Source organism: Rhinatrema bivittatum, chromosome 2 (genome assembly GCF_901001135.1).
Source record: "Rhinatrema bivittatum chromosome 2, aRhiBiv1.1, whole genome shotgun sequence".
Classification (NCBI taxonomy): domain Eukaryota; kingdom Metazoa; phylum Chordata; class Amphibia; order Gymnophiona; family Rhinatrematidae; genus Rhinatrema; species Rhinatrema bivittatum.
The window spans coordinates 569,924,029-569,943,135 of NC_042616.1; the positions used below are offsets into that span (position 1 = coordinate 569,924,029).

General features: G+C 49.5%; 1 protein-coding gene across 3 annotated transcripts in view; it reads right to left on the reverse strand.

Annotated features, from left to right (window-relative positions):
• CEP192 (centrosomal protein 192) overlaps positions 1–19,107 on the reverse strand; it is a 1,292,743-nt gene that overhangs the window by 276,071 nt on the left and 997,565 nt on the right. For all 3 annotated transcript variants that reach the window (XM_029590939.1, XM_029590938.1, XM_029590940.1), the window contains one exon: positions 4,314–4,437. In XM_029590939.1, the coding sequence (XP_029446799.1) occupies positions 4,314–4,437 (124 nt within the window). The remainder of the gene's footprint in view (positions 1–4,313; positions 4,438–19,107) is intronic.

The window sequence follows — 19,107 nt, forward strand, 5'->3', positions numbered from 1 at the left end:
TGTAAGTTATGTGGAGGGAAGTTTTGGAATAAGGTACCTGAAGAGAATCTTTGTAGTACTCTCTTATGGGTCTGGAGGATGTATGCTTTATAAAAGGGATTTGTAGGTTGAGAGGAGCGATTTGTTGGATAGCTTTGTAAATTATGGTGATTGACATATAGTATTCTGAAATGGTTTGGCAGCCAGTGTAAGGATTGGGGAGATGTGCTCTCTTCTCCTTGTGTTTGTTAGAAATCTGGCTGCCGTATTTTGAACCATTTGAAGCGGTTTCGTATGTGCTGATGGGATACCTAATAATAAAGAATTGCAATAGTCATTTATAAATATATTGAAAAGTAAGGGTCCCAATACAGATCCCTGAGGCACTCTACTGTCCACTCCCTTCCACTGAGAAAATTGTCCATTTAATCCAACTCTCTGTTTCCTGTCTTTTAGCCAGTTTGCAATCCACGAAAGGACATCGCCACCTATCTCATGACTATTTACTTTTCCTAGAAGCCTCTCACGAGGAACTTTGTCAAACGCCTTCTGAAAATCCAAGTATACTACATCTACCGGTTCACCTTTATCCACATGTTTATTAACTCCTTCAAAAAAGTGAAGCAGATTTGTGAGGCAAGACTTGCCCTGGGTAAAGCCATGCTGACTTTGTTCCATTAAACCATGTCTTTCTATATGTTCTGTGATTTTGATGTTTAGAACACTTTCCACTATTTTTCCTGGCACTGAAGTCAGGCTAACCGGTCTTCACTCAGAAGAAATTCTCTAAGAACAAGAGGAACATCAGTGATGATTAGGACAGTGGATTAGCTGAAGCATCACTGGCAGGACTATCAGGGCAGTTGTCAAGGCCAAGCTGGCACTCAGTGAGGTCCAAGTGTAAATGGGAGGAGGCCCATCATGCAAAGTACAGCTTGCGATGGTTGAGGACCTGGTTCAGAGGACTCTTCAGCAGACCTCTTTTGAGGTTGTCTATACTGGCGGCACGGATATGGATGCTCCAGATGGAACAGGTGAGTATAGCAGGGAATGTTTCGCAGGGTGAAAAGGGCTTGGCTGGGGGGGAGGGATGTCAAACGATGTACTAGAGTCTCAGTTCCTGGCTCAGATATATCTTGTTATTTTTTCAGGTGATCAACAGCTGATGGACAAAGAGGGGCCTGCCACAGAGAAAGTTACTGATGAGAACCAGCAAGCATCCAGGGGATACAGCCTCAGGATCCACCTCCCATGGGTCAGAACTACCATCCATTGACAGTCTACAGCTGCCAAGTGAAACACTGGCACTTGACACACAAGATGCATGGTTGAGCTCTATTTCATATAGCTATAACACCCAAAATAGAAAAGAGGTGAAGAAAATTCTGTAGGGGAAGGGTGACTGGAGATCTAGAACATATTTTGGGGGAACATACTATCAAAGTTTATGGACCAATGCTATGCTTTAACACCGCTTCCTTTAGATTCCAGGAACAAATAAATGGGTACTTGCTCAGGTAAGGCTACTTTCCGAGGAAGGACTTAGTTACTAAGAAGGTGGTTAAATTATGTAACAATTTCCAACAGAGACCATCATAACCACAGCTATCAAAAAGAAAAGTGAATATGTTTTTTGGAGGAACATAATCAGTAAATATGAGGATATTAGATGAAGAAAAAGTATTGATGTAGTGATTTCAGTGTATTGTCAAGAAAAACTTCACTGCACTGTAGAACTGAAGAGAATTTTTAGCCTTTTTCAATTAAAATATATAGAAAGCAATTAGGTAGCTACAAGAAGTTGGACTCCATGGATATTAAGTCTTCTTTTCTATTTAATCAACTATATAATTATATGTAACAAGACAGCTTAGTCCAAATCAGCATCCTGGCTTTCTCAGATGGTCTAAAATTGTTTTCTCTTTAGACTAAATAATGCAATATTACTGTTCCATTCACAATGTTCAAATATGGCCAGATTTAACCATGTGTCTACAATATAAATTTTACTATATGCATATTATACACCTTGCACTTCTTTATATTAAACAGCCATTTCAATTGCAGAGCCAAGGCAGGAGCTCTGAAGGTAATTTGACATTTTAAATTACCAGATCATCGTAATCTACTTACTTTTTTTAAACAAAGTGATTTAGTATTAACATGTTAGAAAAACTGCAACAAATCTTTTCTTTCCATCAGTAGCAACAGAAAGATGGCCGCTTGCCAGCAGCGTTGACTCGGAACTCCTGCAGAAGTTTCTTACTAAGGACGAAATTCGCTGCCTAACATGCCCCCAAAAAGAAAGGGGAAAGTGAGGGTATATCCCTCTAACACTCCACTCCCCTTGGGACAAAGAACCATCGCCAAGTGCACTCGCATCTATCAAAATTGGGAGGAGCCCGTGCCCCGCTGGTGAGGAAGGCAAGGAAGCAGCCAGCTCACCTGGGGACCTTTCACTGAGCCCTTCCACGCCTAGGATTCCACAAGCGATTTCGACAAACCTGCCGGTGGAAACTGCAACGGAGATGCCAGGAGCCACAGGCCCAGAGGCAGCCATGGAGGGAGCAATAACGGCAGGTATCGAAAGAGGAGAAACAATACAAGGAGGAGGTACAGCCCTGATATCGGTGGACAATTCTAAAATCAGGCGATACCAGCAATGGTAAGCCTGAATTGATTCCTACTTCAACTGTTTCTTCGTTGATTTTCCCGACAGTAAAAGAACAACGGGTTGAGCTGACTCCCCCTAGTAAACCCGCTGTGGTAACATTGGATTCCCTATGGGAATTGATGGCCCATCAAAATTTGGCCCTACAAGGTTGTATGAATCAAATTACTCAGATCTCAGCAAGGTTGGAAATAGAAACCCTTGAACAGGATAAAAGAATGACTGAGCAATCCAATATAATATAACTAATCATACATGTGATTGACTCTTTTATGATACATGCTCCGCTTATGTAATTCGTCCTATACGATTGAATCTTGTAAACCGTTATGATCCATGCTCCACTTATGTAATTCGTCCTATACCAATCGAATCTTGTAAACCGTTCTAATGGCAATACCAAATGACGGTATATAAAACTTGACAAATAAATAAATACTCTTGAAAATCAAATGAAAGAGTTACATTTCAGTTACAATTCAGGACTGTATTATCGTGAATTAAAAAACAGAGCTTTTGGAGAATCGGTTGAGAAAGCTTAACTTAAGGTTGTTAAACTTCCCCAAAATAGTGGGGGAACAACCAAGAGTAACTTTGCAAAGATACCTTAATGAAATATTACAGATTCCCTTTGAAGACATTCCATCCTTCAATAAAGTTTATTTTTTGCCTTTTACTCGTCCCAGAGAAAGAAAGATTCAGAATCAAATGGATTTAGGGAATCTGACTTTCTTGAATCCTCTACTGCTGAGATCATCAAAAGAGCTACTCTACTGATTTCTTTTATTTATGAACAAGATATGAGTGTAATTATGAGGAACTATTTCTAATACATGGGGGTCAACTTTATGGGCCAATTTGTCCAGATCTTTCCTGATCTGGCAAAGACCACGCAGGAAAGGAGGAAGGGTTTCCTGGCATTGCACCAAGAAACTAGAGAGTTGGGGGCTATATATCAGCTTAGATACCCCTGTAAGTGTATCATCAAATATAATAGTAATACATATGTGTTCTTCATCCCTGAACAACTGAAAGTGTGGCTCAATTCCCATAGAAGGGTGATGATGACATCAACGCCCACTGATGGTTCAACTACCTAGCATAGTAAAATGGGTATGACTAGTGCAAGTTATTGGTCTGTTTCCTTGATTATTTGTTTGGAAAAATTGTATAATCAAGCTTCCAACGTAATTTCCTAAGTACCCTTCCCCCCTAAAAATATTTGGGGACTAAATAAGATTTTTGATTTCTTGAAATATTTTTATTATGGTAACTGAATAATGTTTGATTTCTTGTTTTCTGTACAAAGATGGAAATGCTTTGTAATTATTTATAAATCAATAAACATAAGATTAAAACAAAACAAAACTCCTTATCCTTCCATCCTCTAAAGGCTCTCCTATGAAGAATGTAACCAGTCACCCTCTTCTAATATGAATTTTAATTTGGTCTTGTGAAACCTCAGTTATTTTTGTCCAATTTATAACTAGGCTGCCATAAAAAACTGGTAATTTCAAGCCTCAAGGTATTAAAATTGAGTCTAAAAACAGATACTTACCCAATACAGTATATCAGTACAACATGAAGAAGCAAATTTACTGGCAACTCCAAATAACTGATATAAAACTATTATGCTACAATGTTTTATAAAAAGAACACTTACTGAGGTTCAATAGTCCCATGTTGAGGTGTAATAGTAAGACAGTGAGCTGGCCAAGACAGTTCAAACGTCAACATTCTATTCGTGGTATTTGAGAGTTTTACTTGTTCAGTTGATGTGCTTCCACCTGACAGATTACAGAAACAAAACATGTGAATGCTATATCCATCACTAATTAAAAAGTTTGATCAGAGTACAACCTAAAAATTGTTTCAAACTAGTTAAGCAAAAATTCAATATATCGTTCTATTTTATATCAAACTATGTATTTTGCTTACATCTATGCAAAAATTGTTAGTCATACTATTTAAAGATGGCACTGTCTGCTTTCACATAAAACTCAAATTACTTGTAATTGTCTACACATGTATTTGCTCTGCAAAGCCTCAATGCCTTTCCTCTTATTTCCCCATATTCTCCTCTTCCCAGACAAGCTACTCTTATCTATTCCCTCCTAAAACTCGACTGAGGATTCCAGCTCACTGTGCCAAGTGTATGGAATAGCTTTCCTGAACATGTGTGCCATATTCTCTTCTCTCTTGCCAGATTCAAATTCAGCCTAACACATCCCTGAGGTTCCTTTTAAAACATGAACCTAATTACTCTTGCACATGACTTGCTTAACTCACCCATGGGCTACTTCTTCTTACAGATTCAAGAGGCTTTACCCCCTTGCAGCTGGCCCTGCTGTATTAACTCAAAGACCCCTCCCTACCAACCGCGGGTGCCGTAGGCACTAACGCAGCTCTTCCTACCGCTCGGTACTGGATAGGCCTGTATTTATTTTGTCTGTGCTTCTTGTTTGTCTATATTAACTGGTAAGCTTTAAGAAACAAGTATGGTCTAATTATGTGTGTCTATAAAGTGCTGTGCACACCTGGTAGTGCTATACAAAATGTAAAAAAAAAAAAAAGTGTAAAGTTAAAAGGATGAAATACTAAATTAATCTGCATTTTTATACAGCAGAATTCCATTTACAACAGAAAAGCTAGAGAATACCAAGTATAGAGTTACATCATTTGAGAATCCTGACAAGTAGTGCAGAATTCTAGTAGCCATAAGAATCCCAGTGAAAACAATGGAGAAATTACTTACCTGATAATTTCTTTTTCCTTAGTGTAGACAGATGGACTCAGAACCAATGGGTATAGTGTACTTGTTCTAGCAGTTGGAGACTGATCAGATTTCAATCTGACGTCAGCCCCTAGTACATATACCCCTGCAGGAAGTGCAGATCCTCAGTATTCTTCCTTGCAAAGCATTGTGGATATATGTTTGACTGACCGATTGGTTAATTTGATTAACTTGTATAACTTCGTAACTATATACACGTTATAACTTGATTAACTGGATTAATTTGAACTGGTCGATTGGGTATAGCTGGAGATCGCCAGGGAGCTCAACCGGAAAGCATCGACACCCAGCCGGGTGGAGACCTAGGTAAACGAAAAGGAGGCTTACCCTTGAATCATTTACAATACCATTGCGTGAAGGCAGCCAAGGGCGGGCTGCTGAGTCCATCTGTCTACACTAAGGAAAATGAAATTATCAGGTAAGTAATTTCTCCATTTCCTAGCGTGTAGCAGATGGACTCAGAACCAATGGGATGTATAAAAGCTACTTCTGAACCGGGTGGGAGGCTGCCTGTGACCCATTCAGTATTGCCCTTGCAAATGCCGTGTCCTCCCGGGCCTGAACATCCAGACGGTAGAATCTGGAGAAGGTATGGATGAAGGACCATGTCGCCGCCCTGCAAATCTCGGCGGGTGACATCATTTTTGTTTCTGCCCAGGATGCTGCCTGGGCTCTGGTCGAATCTGTAGAGGCGAAGGTTTCCCTGCTTCTATGTAGGCCGCCTTGATGACTTCCTTGATCCATCGGGCTAGGGTTGCCCGCGAGGCTGCTTCCCCTAGTCTTTTCCCGCTGTGAAGGACGAAAAGGTGGTCCATCTTCCGTATGGGTTCTGACATTTCCAGGTGTCTGGAAAGGATTCTGCCAACGTTGAGGTGACGTAGACTACGGGCTTCTTCCGAATTCTTCAGGGCTCCCGCCGACGGGAGTGAGATGGTCTGGTACAGATGGAAGTGGGAGACCACTTTGGGAAGGAATGACAGTACCGTGCGCAGCTGGATGGATCCCGGAGTGAACCTAAGGAAGGGTTCACGGCAAGACAGCACTTGTAGTTCAGATATGCGTCGCGCGGAACAAACTGCCAGTAGGAAGACAATCTTCAGGGTCAGCTGATGGAGTGATAACCCTCGAAGAGGTCTGAAGGTGGTTCCCGATAGGAAGTCCAAGATGAGGTTGAGATTCCACAGAGGTACCGGCCACTTCAGAGGTGGACGAATGTGTTTGACTCCTATCAGGAAACGTGACACATCCGGGTGAGATGCTAGGCTATTGCTCTTGCCCCTGGTGCCAAAGCATGCCAGTGCTGCCACCTGTACCTTGATGGCGTTGAGGGACAGTCGTTTTTGGAGTCCGCTCTGTAGGAACTCCAGCATCACGGGAACTTTAAGTGAACATGTCTTGATGTCGTGATCTTCGCACCAGGCTTCAAAGATTCTCCAGATCCTTATGTATGTTAACGATGTGGAGAACTTGCATGCTCGGAGGAGGGTGTCTATTACCGCCCCTGAGTAACCGCTCTTCTTCAGGCGAGCCCTCTCAATGTCCAGACCGTAAGAGAGAATTGAGCTGGGTCCTCGTGGAGATCGGGCCCTGTTGTAGCAGGTCCCTGAGAGGGGGCAGGGGTAGAGGATTCCCTGCCAGCAGTCTTCTCATATCTGCGTACCACGGTCTTCTTGGCCAATCCGAGGCCACCAGAAGAACTAGTCCCTTGTGTAGCTGTATCTTGTGAATGATTGCGCCCAAGAGGGGCCACGGCGGGAAGGCGTATAGTAGGGTCCCCCATGGCCAGGCCTGTACCAGGGCATCGATCCCTTGGGATTGTAGATCCCGCTTGCGGCTGAAATATCTGGGTACTTGGGCGTTGGTTCTGTTCGCCAGAAGGTCCATTTCCGGTGTTCCCCACCGGTTTACTATCATCTGGAAGGCTGCGGGAGAGAGCTTCCATTCTCCTGGGTCTAGACTTTCTCTGCTGAGGAAGTCCGCCGTGATATTGTCCTTCCCGGCGATGTGGGCGACGGCTATCTCCTGTAGATTTGCTTCCGCCCATGCCATCAGTGGGTTTATCTCCAGTGACACCTGTTGGCTTCTGGTTCCCCCTTGTCTGTTGATGTAGGCAACCGTTGTGGCTTTGTCGGACATCACCCTGACCGCTTTGCCTCGGAGTCTTTGGGCGAACCGCAGGCAGGCGAGTCTGACTGCCCGCGCTTCTAGGCGATTGATGTTCCATCCTGCCTCTTCTGTGTTCCACTGCCCTTGGGCGGTTAATTCCTCGCAGTGTGCTCCCCATCCACATAGGCTGGCATCTGTAGTTAGCAGAGTCCAGGTTGGGGATGATAGTCTTGAGCCTCTGTTCAAGTGGCTGGGCTGCAGCCACCAGTGTAGTTTGGTCCGAACTGTGCCCGGGAGGACTAAGCGTACGGTGTAGTTGTGCGACCGTGGGTTCCAACGGGACAGCAGTGAATGTTGTAGAGGTCTCATGTGGGCCCTTGCCCAGGGGACCACTTCCAGTGTGGATGCCATCAGCCCTAGGGCCTGCAGGTAATCCCATGCCGTGGGGCGAGGGTCGCTCATCAAGGATTGTAACCGGTTCCACAGTTTTGATCTCCTTGTAGGAGTCAGGCTGACTTTGTCTTCTTTGGTGTCGAAGTGGACCCCCAGGTACTCCAACGATTGTGAGGGCTGCAGGGAACTCTTGTTCGTGTTGACCACCCATCCGAGGCTCTCCAGTAGAGACTTGACTGTTGGTTGATTGGATGCTTTCCTCTGGTGACTTTGCCCTGATCAGCCAGTCGTCCAAGTAAGGATGTACGAGGACTCCTTCCTTCCGCAGTATTGCCACCACTACCACTATCACCTTGGTGAACGTCCGTGGTGCTGTGGCTAGCCCGAAGGGTAGGGCCCGGAACTGGTAGTGATGGCCCAGGATCTTGAAACATAGGTAATGCTGGTGTTCCTGATGAATTGGGATGTGCAGGTACGCCTCTGACAGGTCCAGGGAGGTGAGGAACTCTCCCGGCTGTATTGCCTTTATTACGGATCTCAGGGTTTCCATGCAGAAGCGGGGGACCTTCAGGTATCAGTTTACGGATTTGAGGTCCAGGATTGGTCAGAACGTTCCCTCTTTCTTGGGAACGAGAAAATATACGGAATATGACCAGAGTTTATCTCCTGAGGAGGTACCAGAGTTATGTCCTCGAGGTTCAGTAGCCTGGCCAGTGTAACTTCCACTGCCACCTTTTTGGTGGGGTCATGGCAGGGGGACTCCACAAACTTGTCTGGGGAGGGTGCGTATGAAGTCCAGGTAGTACCCTTCCCGGATGATGGCTAGCACCCACTTGTCCGAAGTTATCTCGACTCATCTTTGGTAGAATAGGGCCAGTCTGCCCCCTATGGCTTCCCTTGGATGGGTCGGCTGATTCTCATTGCGGAGCGCGGCCGGGCCCTGAGCCCGAGCTGTTTCCCCTCTTGTGGTGCTTGTTCCGAAAGGACTGGTTCCTGACCGGAGGGCGGGGCGCCTGGTAGCTGCTCCTGTATGGGTTGAAGCGCTGCGAGCTTCTGCCCCTGGCGGCCCTGGAAGGCTGCTGCTGGGCTCTCCTTGACTTGTCTTCCGGGAGGCGCGGTACTGGGGATTCGCCCCATTTGCCCGCCATCTTTTCTAAATCGCTGCCGAACAGAAGTGTTCCTTTGAAGGGCCGACCCATCTTCCAAAACACGCCTTGTGAGGCGTGTTTTGGAAGATGGGTCGGCCGACCAGCTTCTGAGCCAGACCTGTCTCCTGGCCGCCACCGCAGATGATACTCCTCTGGCCGCTGTGCGTACGAGGTCTGAGGCTGCGTCCGTTAGAAAGGATAGCGCTGGGTCCAGAATATCTCCCGGGGTGCTGTTCCTGGCCTGGGATAAGCAGGTGCGTGTCACCACGGTGCAGCAGGCCGCAATCTGAAGAGACATAGCGGCCACGTCAAATGTTGAGATTACTTACCTGATAATCTCCTTTTCCTTAGTGTAGACAGATGGACTCAGAACGAATGGGTATAGTATGCTCGTGCTAGCAGTTGGAGACGGATCTGACGTCAGCACGGGTGTATATATATACCCCCACAAGAAGCGTAGCAACTTAGTAATCTTCCTTGCAAAAGCTGTTATGGATGTGTGTACTGACGCTCAGTGAAACAGGATTCCCCTGACCGATTGATAGTAGCTGGAGACCGCCAGCATTCCCAACCGGAAGGCGTTAACACCTGGTAGAGTGTACGCTCTTATGGAAACAGATGACATGGCTTACCTTAAATCGGTGAAACCCATGTGCACAGGCAGCTGGGCGGGATGCTGAGTCCATCTGTCTACACTAAGGAAAAGGAGATTATCAGGTAAGTAATCTCAACATTTCCTGGCGTGTAGTCAGATGGACTCAGAACAAATGGGATGTACAAAAGCTTTACTCCCAGCCTGGGCGGGAGGCTGCCTGAGGACCATGTAGTACCGCCCTCGCAAATGCTGAGTCCTCCCTGGCCTGGACATCCAGACGGTAGAACCTGGAAAAGGTATGGAGGGAGGACCACGTCGCCGCTTTACAGATTTCAGCAGGCGACAGCATCCTGGATTCTGCCCAGGATGCCGCTTGTGCTCTGGTAGAATGAGCCTTGACTTGTAGAGGCGGAGACTTCCCAGCCTCCACGTAAGCTGCTCTGATAACTTCTTTAATCCAGCGGGCGATGGTGGGCCGAGAGGCCGCTTCCCCTTGTCGTTTCCCTCTGTGAAGGACGAACAGATGGTCCGTCTTTTGTACTTCTTGTGTCACTTCCAGATATCTGGGCAGCAATCTGACAATGTCGAGATGGCGTAATAAATGCCCTTCTTCAGATTTCTTCAAACCCGCCGTTGTAGGCAAGGATATGGTTTGGTTAAGATGAAACTGTGAAACCACTTTAGATAGAAAGGAGGGAACCGTCCGAAGATGGATAGCCTCAGGAGTGATTCTGAGAAAGGGATCACGGCAGGACAGTGCTTGTAGCTCTGAGATGCGGCGTGCTGAACATACAGCCAGCAAGAACACCATCTTCAAGGTTAGAGAATGGAGAGACAGACCCCGAAGGGGTCTGAAGGTGGATCCCGCGAGGAAATCCAAAACAAGGTTGAGGTTCCATAAGGGCACAGGCCACTTCAGTGGCGGACGAATATGCTTGACTTCTTTCAGGAAACGCGAAACATCTGGGTGCTTGGCAATGGTCTTGCCATCCCTCCTGGGACCGTAGCAAGACAGCGCAGCCACCTGAACCTTGATGGAGCTGAGGGAGAGACCCTTCTGAAGTCCATCTTGCAGGAAATCCAACACAATAGGGATTGTAGTCGCATGGGGATTGGTGCCATGAGTGTCGCACCATGCTTCAAATACTCTCCAGATCCTGACGTAGGTGAGGGATGTGGAAACTTGCGAGCTTGGAGGAGTGTATCTATCACTGGCTCCGAGTAACCTCTTTTCTTCAGTCTAGCCCTCTCAATGGCCAGACCGTAAGAGAGAACTGAGCTGGATCCTCGTGGAGGATGGGACCTTGACATAGAAGGTCCCGGAGAGGAGGCAGGGGAAGGGGCTCCCCTGCCAGTAGTCTTCTCATGTCCGCGTACCAGGGTCTTCTTGGCCAGTCTGGTGCCACTAGAAGAACTAAGCCCCGGTGTTTCTGAATCTTGTGGATGATGGCACCCAGCAGAGGCCACTGAGGAAAGGCGTTTAGCAGAGTCCCTGGAGGCCATGGTTGAACCAGGGCATCGATTCCGTGTGAGAATGGGTCGCGCTTGCGGCTGAAGTATCTGGGTACTTGAGCATTGGACTTGTCCGCCAGTAAATCCATGTCCGGAATCCCCCAGTGATCCACAATCATCTGGAAGGCTGTGGGTGACAGCTGCCACTCTCCCGGATTTAGGCTTTCTCTGCTGAAAAAGTCTGCCGTGATGTTGTCCTTCCCGGCAATGTGGACGGCGGAGATGTCCTGAAGATTCGCCTCTGCCCAAGCCATCAGTAGGGCGATTTCCAGCGATACCTGTCGGCTTCTGGTTCCGCCCTGACGATTGATGTATGCCACCGTGGTGGCGTTGTCGGACATCACTCTGACTGCTGTTATTTATTCAGTCTGTGAGCAAATCGAAGGCATGCCAATTGGACTGCCCTGGCCTCTAGACGGTTGATGTTCCACGCTGATTCCTCTCTGTTCCACCGCCCTTGTGCGGCGAGTTCTTCGCAGTGTGCTCCCCAGCCGCTCAGGCTGGCGTCTGTGGTGAGCAGAGTCCACGTGGGGGAGGACATCTTCAACCCCCTGCTCATGTGGTTGGACAGCAGCCACCACCGTAACTGGGTCCGTACTCTGGCCGGCAGAGGTAGGTGCGTGGAATAGTTCCGTAGCCGGGGGCTCCAGCGAGAGAGCAGGGTGTGCTGTAGAGGTCTCATATGGGCCCTTGCCCAAGGTACCACTTCCAGGGTGGATGCCATGAGACCGAGAACCTGCAGATAATCCCAAGCTATGGGCCGACTGGCTCCCATCAAGTACTGGATACGCTGCTGAAGTTTCAACTTTCTCTTGGCAGTGAGACTGACTGTGTCTGCCCGGGTGTCGAACTGTACTCCCAGGTATTCCAGTGACTGGGAAGGCTGTAGGCAACTCTTGCTGAGGTTGATTACCCAGCCTAGGCTTTCCAGAAGGGCGATCACTCTGTAGGTTGTCCGAAGGCTCTCCTCTCGAGATTTCGCCCTGATCAGCCAGTCGTCTAAGTAGGGATGGACAAGAATTCCTTCCCGTCTGAGTGCTGCTGCTACCACTACGACCACCTTGGTGAAGATCTGCGGTGACGTGGCCAACTCGAAGGGCAGAGCCCGGAATTGGAAGTGGCGTCCTAGAACCTTGAAGCATAGGTAGCGCTGGTGATCCGGATGGATTGGGATATGCAGGTAGGCTTCCAACAAGTCTAATGCCGTGAGGAATTCTCCTGGCTGTACTGCGGTCATGACGGAGCGCAGAGTTTCCATGCGAAACCTCGGGACACTTAAGTATCGATTGACTGACTTGAGGTCCAGTACGGGCCGAAAGGTGCCCCCTTTCTTGGGTACCATGAAATAAATGGAATAGTGTCTAGAATTCACTTCCCAGGCAGGTACTGGGATGATGGCTTTCAAGGACAGGAGTGTCGCCAGGGTAGCCTCCAATGCTGCCTTCTTGTGTGTGGGACAGGAAGATTCCACAAACTTGTCCGGAGGGAGATGATGAAAGTCCAGATAATACCCCTCTCGGATGATGGCGAGGACCCACTGGTCCGACGTAATCTCGACCCATCTGGGGTAGAAGAGGGTTAACCTGCCCCCTATGGCTCCGTCACCCAGATGGATCGGCGGATTCTCATTGTGAGGCACGGCCGGGACCGGAGCCCGGGCCTGCTCCCTTCTTGTGCTGCTTGGTCCGAAAGGTCTGGTTCCTGGCCTGAGGACGAGGTGCCTGGTAGTGACTCCTGTAGGGAATGAAGCGCTGGGAGCTTTTACCCCTGGAGGGCCTTGGAAAGGCGCGCTGATTCCTCCTGAACCGATCTTCCGGCAGTCGAGGTACTGGAGAAGCGCCCCATGTGCTGGCAAGTTTATCAAGGTCGCTGCCAAAAAGAAAGAGCCCTTAAAGGGCAATCTGGTGAGGCGTGTCTTTGAAGGTGCATCGGCTGACCATTTCCGGATCCAGAGCTGCCTCCTGGCAGCTACGGAGGATGAGATCCCCTTGGCTGTTGTTCGGACTAGGTCAGATGCAGCATCCGTGAGGAACGAGAGAGCGGACTCCATGTCTGCTGCTGGAGCATTGTTCCTGACCTGTGACAAACAGGCACGGGTCACCACTGTGCAGCAGGTTGCGATCCGCAAAGATAGAGCTGCCACCTCAAAAGTCTGTTTCAGAATGGTGTCCAGTCGCCGGTCATGAGGCTCCTTGAGGGCCGCCCCCCCTTCAACTGGAATGGTAGTGCGCTTGACCACAGCGCTAATCAAGGCATCCACCTGAGGGCACGCCAGCAGGTCCTGGATAGCCGGTGCCAATGGGTACCTGCCCGTCAGGGCCCGGCCCCCTATGAATGCGGCCGCTGGTGCAGCCCATTCTAAATCTATCAGTTGTTGTGCTGCTTGCAAGAATGGAAAATGGCGGGCTGCAGGACGAAGACCTTCCAGCAGGGGGTTGTGCGCAGAGGGCACCGTAGTGCTGGGACCTGTAATATCCAACTCCGCCAGGCACTGGGACACCAGGTCTGAGAGATCCTCCTTAGGGAAGAACCGCCTCATGGTTCTATATGGCTCAATCCCTGGGGGAAGTTCCCCCTCGTCCGGGAGTTCAGACTCGTCCAGTGAAACCTCCTGGTCTGACTGATCTGGACTGTCCAGCGGCGGGATGTCCCACTCACGATAAGGGCGTGAGGGTCCAGGAACAGGATCCACGGGAGCCGCCACCGCAGCGGCAGCCGCAGCGGCCGCCACAGATCGCAGGCACCGCAGAAACAGCAGGAACAACAGGAACTGCAGGGCCTGGACGGGAAGCCGTTTGCATCTGTACAAAGACATGAATCCCCTTAAAGAGATCCACCCAGGAAATTGAAGCAGCCTCTAATCGCCGGGGTACAAGATCCCCCAGGATTCCCGATTGGTCGAGACTGACCGCTAAATCCGGGGTAGCCCCTGGGGAACTGTCAGCAAATCGTGGCTGAGACTGGTCCTGGCCCGAGGGTCCCACTGCCTCCTCACATTGGGCACAAAGGGAGTCTGGCTCTTCACCGTGTGTGGCTCGAAGCTGGCATGCAGAGCAGAGGCCGAGGACTTTAATGCCGGAGGCAGGAGGCGCCCCCACTGAAGACGCTGAGGCGTTCTGTTCCATTGAATAATATGCGGCAGCAATATGCGCTTAATACAACAGGCGCTGAATACTAATATGCGGCAGCCATACGCGCTTAATACAACAGGCGCACAATAATAATATGCGGCAGCAATATGCAATATACGCTCAATGTAATTCAATATGCTCTCAGCAATAAGCGGTTAGCAATACACGCTCAATGGTAGTCAATATGCTCTTAGCAATAAGCGGTTAACAATACACGCTCAATGATATTCAATATGCTCTCAGCAATAAGCGGTTAGCAATACGCGCTCAATGGAATGCAATATGCTCTCAGCAAAAAGCGGTTAGCAATACTCGCTCAATGGTATTCAATATGCTCTCAGCAATAAGCGGTTAGCAATACTCACTCAATGTCAGTCAATATGCTCTCAGCAATAAGCGGTTAGCAATACACGCTTAACGGTATTCAACATGCGCTTAGCAATAAGGGTTAGCAATATACGCACAAGGAGGAATAGAATATGCGCCTATTACGGGCGCTCAATACCTGAGCAAGGCCACAAAATGGCACCCTCCACGGCGTGCCACGCCGCCGATCCTCGGTTCCTCGGAGACCAGAAGTAAAAGCCGTACATCTTACCTGATCCTCGGCGCTTCCCGGCTGGAACCCGGGCGGTCTCCGGCTGCGGTGGGAGAGGGGAAATACCTTCACCGCCGCGTTTGAGGATATGCACCCGCTGCCTCGTCCACGCCGGGACCGAGGCGCCTCGTAAGCCTCACCCGAACCTCGCCCAGGGGCTGAGTCCCTGCCGCGATTTGGCCACCGCACTGAGGACTTAAACCTCTGGGGGATCACGGAAATCACCCCGGGAAACTCTACTGGGGGAGGGACCTTAGGGTATCACCGCAGGAGTGCGGGGCTCGATGCTGTAGAAGTTGTTAGAAAAAGAAAAGTAGAAAGTAGATTTGGAAAACACGTTCCGCGAGCGTGCAGGCTCTCCAAACTGCTTTGGAGACGGAAATTACTAAGTTGCTACGCTTCCTGTGGGGGTATATATACACCCGTGCTGACGTCAGATCCGTCTCCAACTGCTAGTACGAGCATACTATACCCATTCGTTCTGAGTCCATCTGGCTACACGCCAGGAAATGACTGTTTAAGCATGGCTTCTAGCCGCCGGTCATGCGTGTCCTTGAGTGCTGCTCCTCCCTCTACCGGAATGGTGGTGCGCTTGGAGACTGCGCAGACCATGGCATCCACTCTAGGGCAAGCGAGCATGTCTTTGGTTGCTGGATCCAGGGGGTATAGGCTGGCCAAGGCCCGCCCCCCTTTAAAGGCAGACTCTGGGGTGTTCCATTCCAGGTCAATTAGCTGTTGAGTGGCTCGCAGGAGCGGGAAATGACGTGAGGTCTGTCGAAGGCCTTCCAGAAATGGGTTCTCCTCTGGATCCCCCTGGGTTTCTGAATCCGGAATCGCCAGTTCCGCCAGGCATTGGGAGACCAGATCTGGGAGCTCCTCCCTTGTGAAGAACCGTCTCATGGTTCGGTGGGGTTCTGTCCCCGGGGGGAGTTCTCCTTCTTCTAGGGGTTTGACGACTTCTTCTGAGATGTCCGTAGCCCCAAAGGCGGGACTACTTGGTGGTAACAGCCTATGCCTAGGTCTTGAGGGGCCTGGTGCATAGGGGTCCTCCCGCGACGTATGTGGTTGGTCCGCCAGCGAATCCGTTTGCATTCGGACAAAGGCGTGAATCCCCTTGAAGTGTTCCACCCAAGAAATAGACGAGGGGTCCACATTGAGTGGCGCTGCTTCCCTGGGAGCCTCCGGCTGAGAGGGAGTCCCGCTGGGGGTTGCTAGCTCCAGGGAGCCCCCTGAAGAGCTAGTCCTCGGCCCTGGGCAAGACTGGGCCTGTGGTGGATCTCCCAGGGCCTCCTCGCATTGGGCGCATAAGGCATCGGCTTCCTGGCTCTGGGCGGCCCTGAGGTGGCATGCTGAGCAGAGGCCTAGGGATTTTACTTCCGTTATTGGAGGTGTCGAGGTTGCCTGCGCGTACATGTTTCGCCGCGTATCTGTGCGCTTAGCCGGGGTTTGTGCGCGTATCTGAGCGCGGGTAGTCGAGTGCGCGTAGTCCGTGCGACCGGGACTTGTGCGTGCCGCTTATGCGTCCAAGGGTTCTTGTGCGTATAACTTACGCGTAGAAGTAGGTTTGTGCGCACAGGTAAATTTTGTGCGCTCGGCCGGGCGGCGATGATAAGGCCAAGATGGCGACGGCGACCATGCGGGCAAAATGGCGACTACCTCGGAGGGTCTCCACGTAGGAAGGCCCTTGGAAATGCCGGGGTCTGGCCCTGCTAGGGCGGATCAACCCGGTGGTGCTGGCTTCGGCCGATGGCCTGCGCTCGTCCTCAATCCTCGGAGACCGGCACAAGTAAAGATTTCTACCTTACCTTATGTTCGGCGCTTCCCGTCTCGACCCGGGCGGTCTCCGGCTGCGGGGGGAGCGGGTAACTACCTTCACCGCCGCTTTTGAGGGTGCACCCGCTGCCTCTAAGCCGCGCCCGAACTCGTCTCGCTCATGGGCTAAGTCCTCGCCGCGAACGGCTCTGGACCGAGGCTGCCTCTATGCCGCGCCCGAGCCCTTCTCACTCGGGGGCTAGGTCCCTGCCGTGATTCGGCCACCGGACCGAGGCTCTTACCTCCGAGGGACCTCGGAAATCACCACGGGAAACTCAACTGGGGGAGGGACCCGAGGGTATCACCGCAGGAGTGCGGGGCTCGTCTTCAGGTAGGAATTTTCTTTAAAATTTGGTAGAACGCTCAGCGAGCGTGAGATACCTCCTAACTGCTTTGGAGACAGAAAATACTGAGGATCTGCACTTCCTGCAGGGGTATATGTACTAGGGGCTGACGTCAGATTGAAATCTGATCCGTCTCCAACTGCTAGCACGAGTACACTATACCCATTGGTTCTGAGTCCATCTGCTACACGCTAGGAAAACTTTATTAGGCTATTTTTTTTTCTCAGTCCTACATAATTATTAAAAGATGTCACAGTACATGAGCTTTCAGAACCACATTTAGTCATACTCAAAATGATTTAATATGGTAAATACTGCTCAACCAACCATGCCTACCAGCATGCACTCAAATATTTGATATAGCAGAGTTGCTTACTTGTAACAGGTGTTCTCCCAGGACAGCAGGATGTAGTCCTCACAAGTGGGTAACATCACTGGACAGAGCCCTATCACGGAAAACTTTTCTATCAAAGGTTCTAGAACTTTTGACTGGCACACTGAGCAAGCCCAGCATGCTATAATCCCTATAGCCACAGGGGTCTTCCTTCAGTCTCATTTGTAGCAAAAGGTGCGAGCGAAAAAATAAAATAAAACGTTTTGGACCCAACTCCGCGGGGTGGCGGGTGGGTTTCGTGAGGACTACATTCTGCTGTCCTGTGAGAACACCCGTTACAGGTAAACAACTCTGCTTTCTCCCCAGGACAAGCAGGATGGTAGTCCTCACATGTGGGTGATTAGCAAGCTACAGGCTGACTCATATTTGTTTGGACCAACTCCCTTGTGGTACGCTGAGATAGCACTCAGGTGTACCCTCACCGAAGAAGTCTGGAGACTAGAGTTTGAAAGGTGCCAGAGGTAATCTAATAGAGATGGAGTGGGGCAGGAAAAAGGGTCGATACCTTTTTGCTTGCAACCTATGGTAAACCTATTCCACTTAGAACGATAAGATTTCCTTGTGAAAGGCTTTTGTGAGGTTACAAGCACTTGAGAGACATCAGTTGAAAGATTGAACGGTTGCAGGATCAAGCTTTCAACATCCAGGCTGTGAGGGATGGGGTCTGAAGGTTCGGATGGTGTAACATGCCTTGGTTCTGAGTTATGAGAGTGGGCGCTGTGCCCAGGCGAATAGGTTCTCTGATCGAGAGGTCGAGAAGCAGGGGAAACCATACTTGTCGAAGCCAATATGGGGCTATGAGTATCATTGACCCTTTTTCCTGTGGTAGCTTCACGAGAGTTTTGGCTATCAGCGGTATCGGGGGATTCGCGTATAGGATGCCTGTGTTCCAGGGACGAGCGAAGGCGTCCATGGCTATCGTGTTTTGTTGCCTGTGCAGGGAGCAGAATCTGTCCACTTTGAGATTCAGTTCGAATGCAAAGAGGTCGATTGTCTGTTGACCCCAGCGTTGGAAGATTCTGGTCGTCACCACAGGATCTAGAGACCACTCGTGGGGATGGAACTGTCGACTGAGGCGATCTGCTACTATGTTTTGTATGCCAACAAGATAAGTGGTCCGGAGATGCATGGAGTGTGCAAGGGCCGAGGCCGATTTGCACGGCTTCCTGGCAGAGGAGATAAGAGCCTGTGCCTCCCTGCTTGTTCAAATACCACATTGCAACTGTGTTGTCTGTATGACAACAGTCTTGTGTGAAAGGCAGTCCTTGAACGCATAGAGAGCATAACGTATAGCTCGAATTTCTAAGAAGTTGATCTGAAACGTTGCTTCAAGCTGTGTCCAAGTATCTTGAGTTTGAAGGTTGTTCACATGAGCTCCCCAACGCAAGCTGGATGCGTCTGTGGTTAAAGTTACTTGCAGAACTGGTTGCTGAAAGCGTAGACCAGCTAGCAAGTTGGCTTTGTTTGTCCACCAGAGAAGCGATAAACATAACTGGTGGGTTACTTGAATCTGGGATGAAAGCAGTTGACTGGCTTGGAGCCACAGAGATTTCAAAGTCCATTGAGTTATTCTCATGGACAGCCTGGCCATGGGAGTGACGTGGACCATGGAAGCCATGTGGCCCAGCAA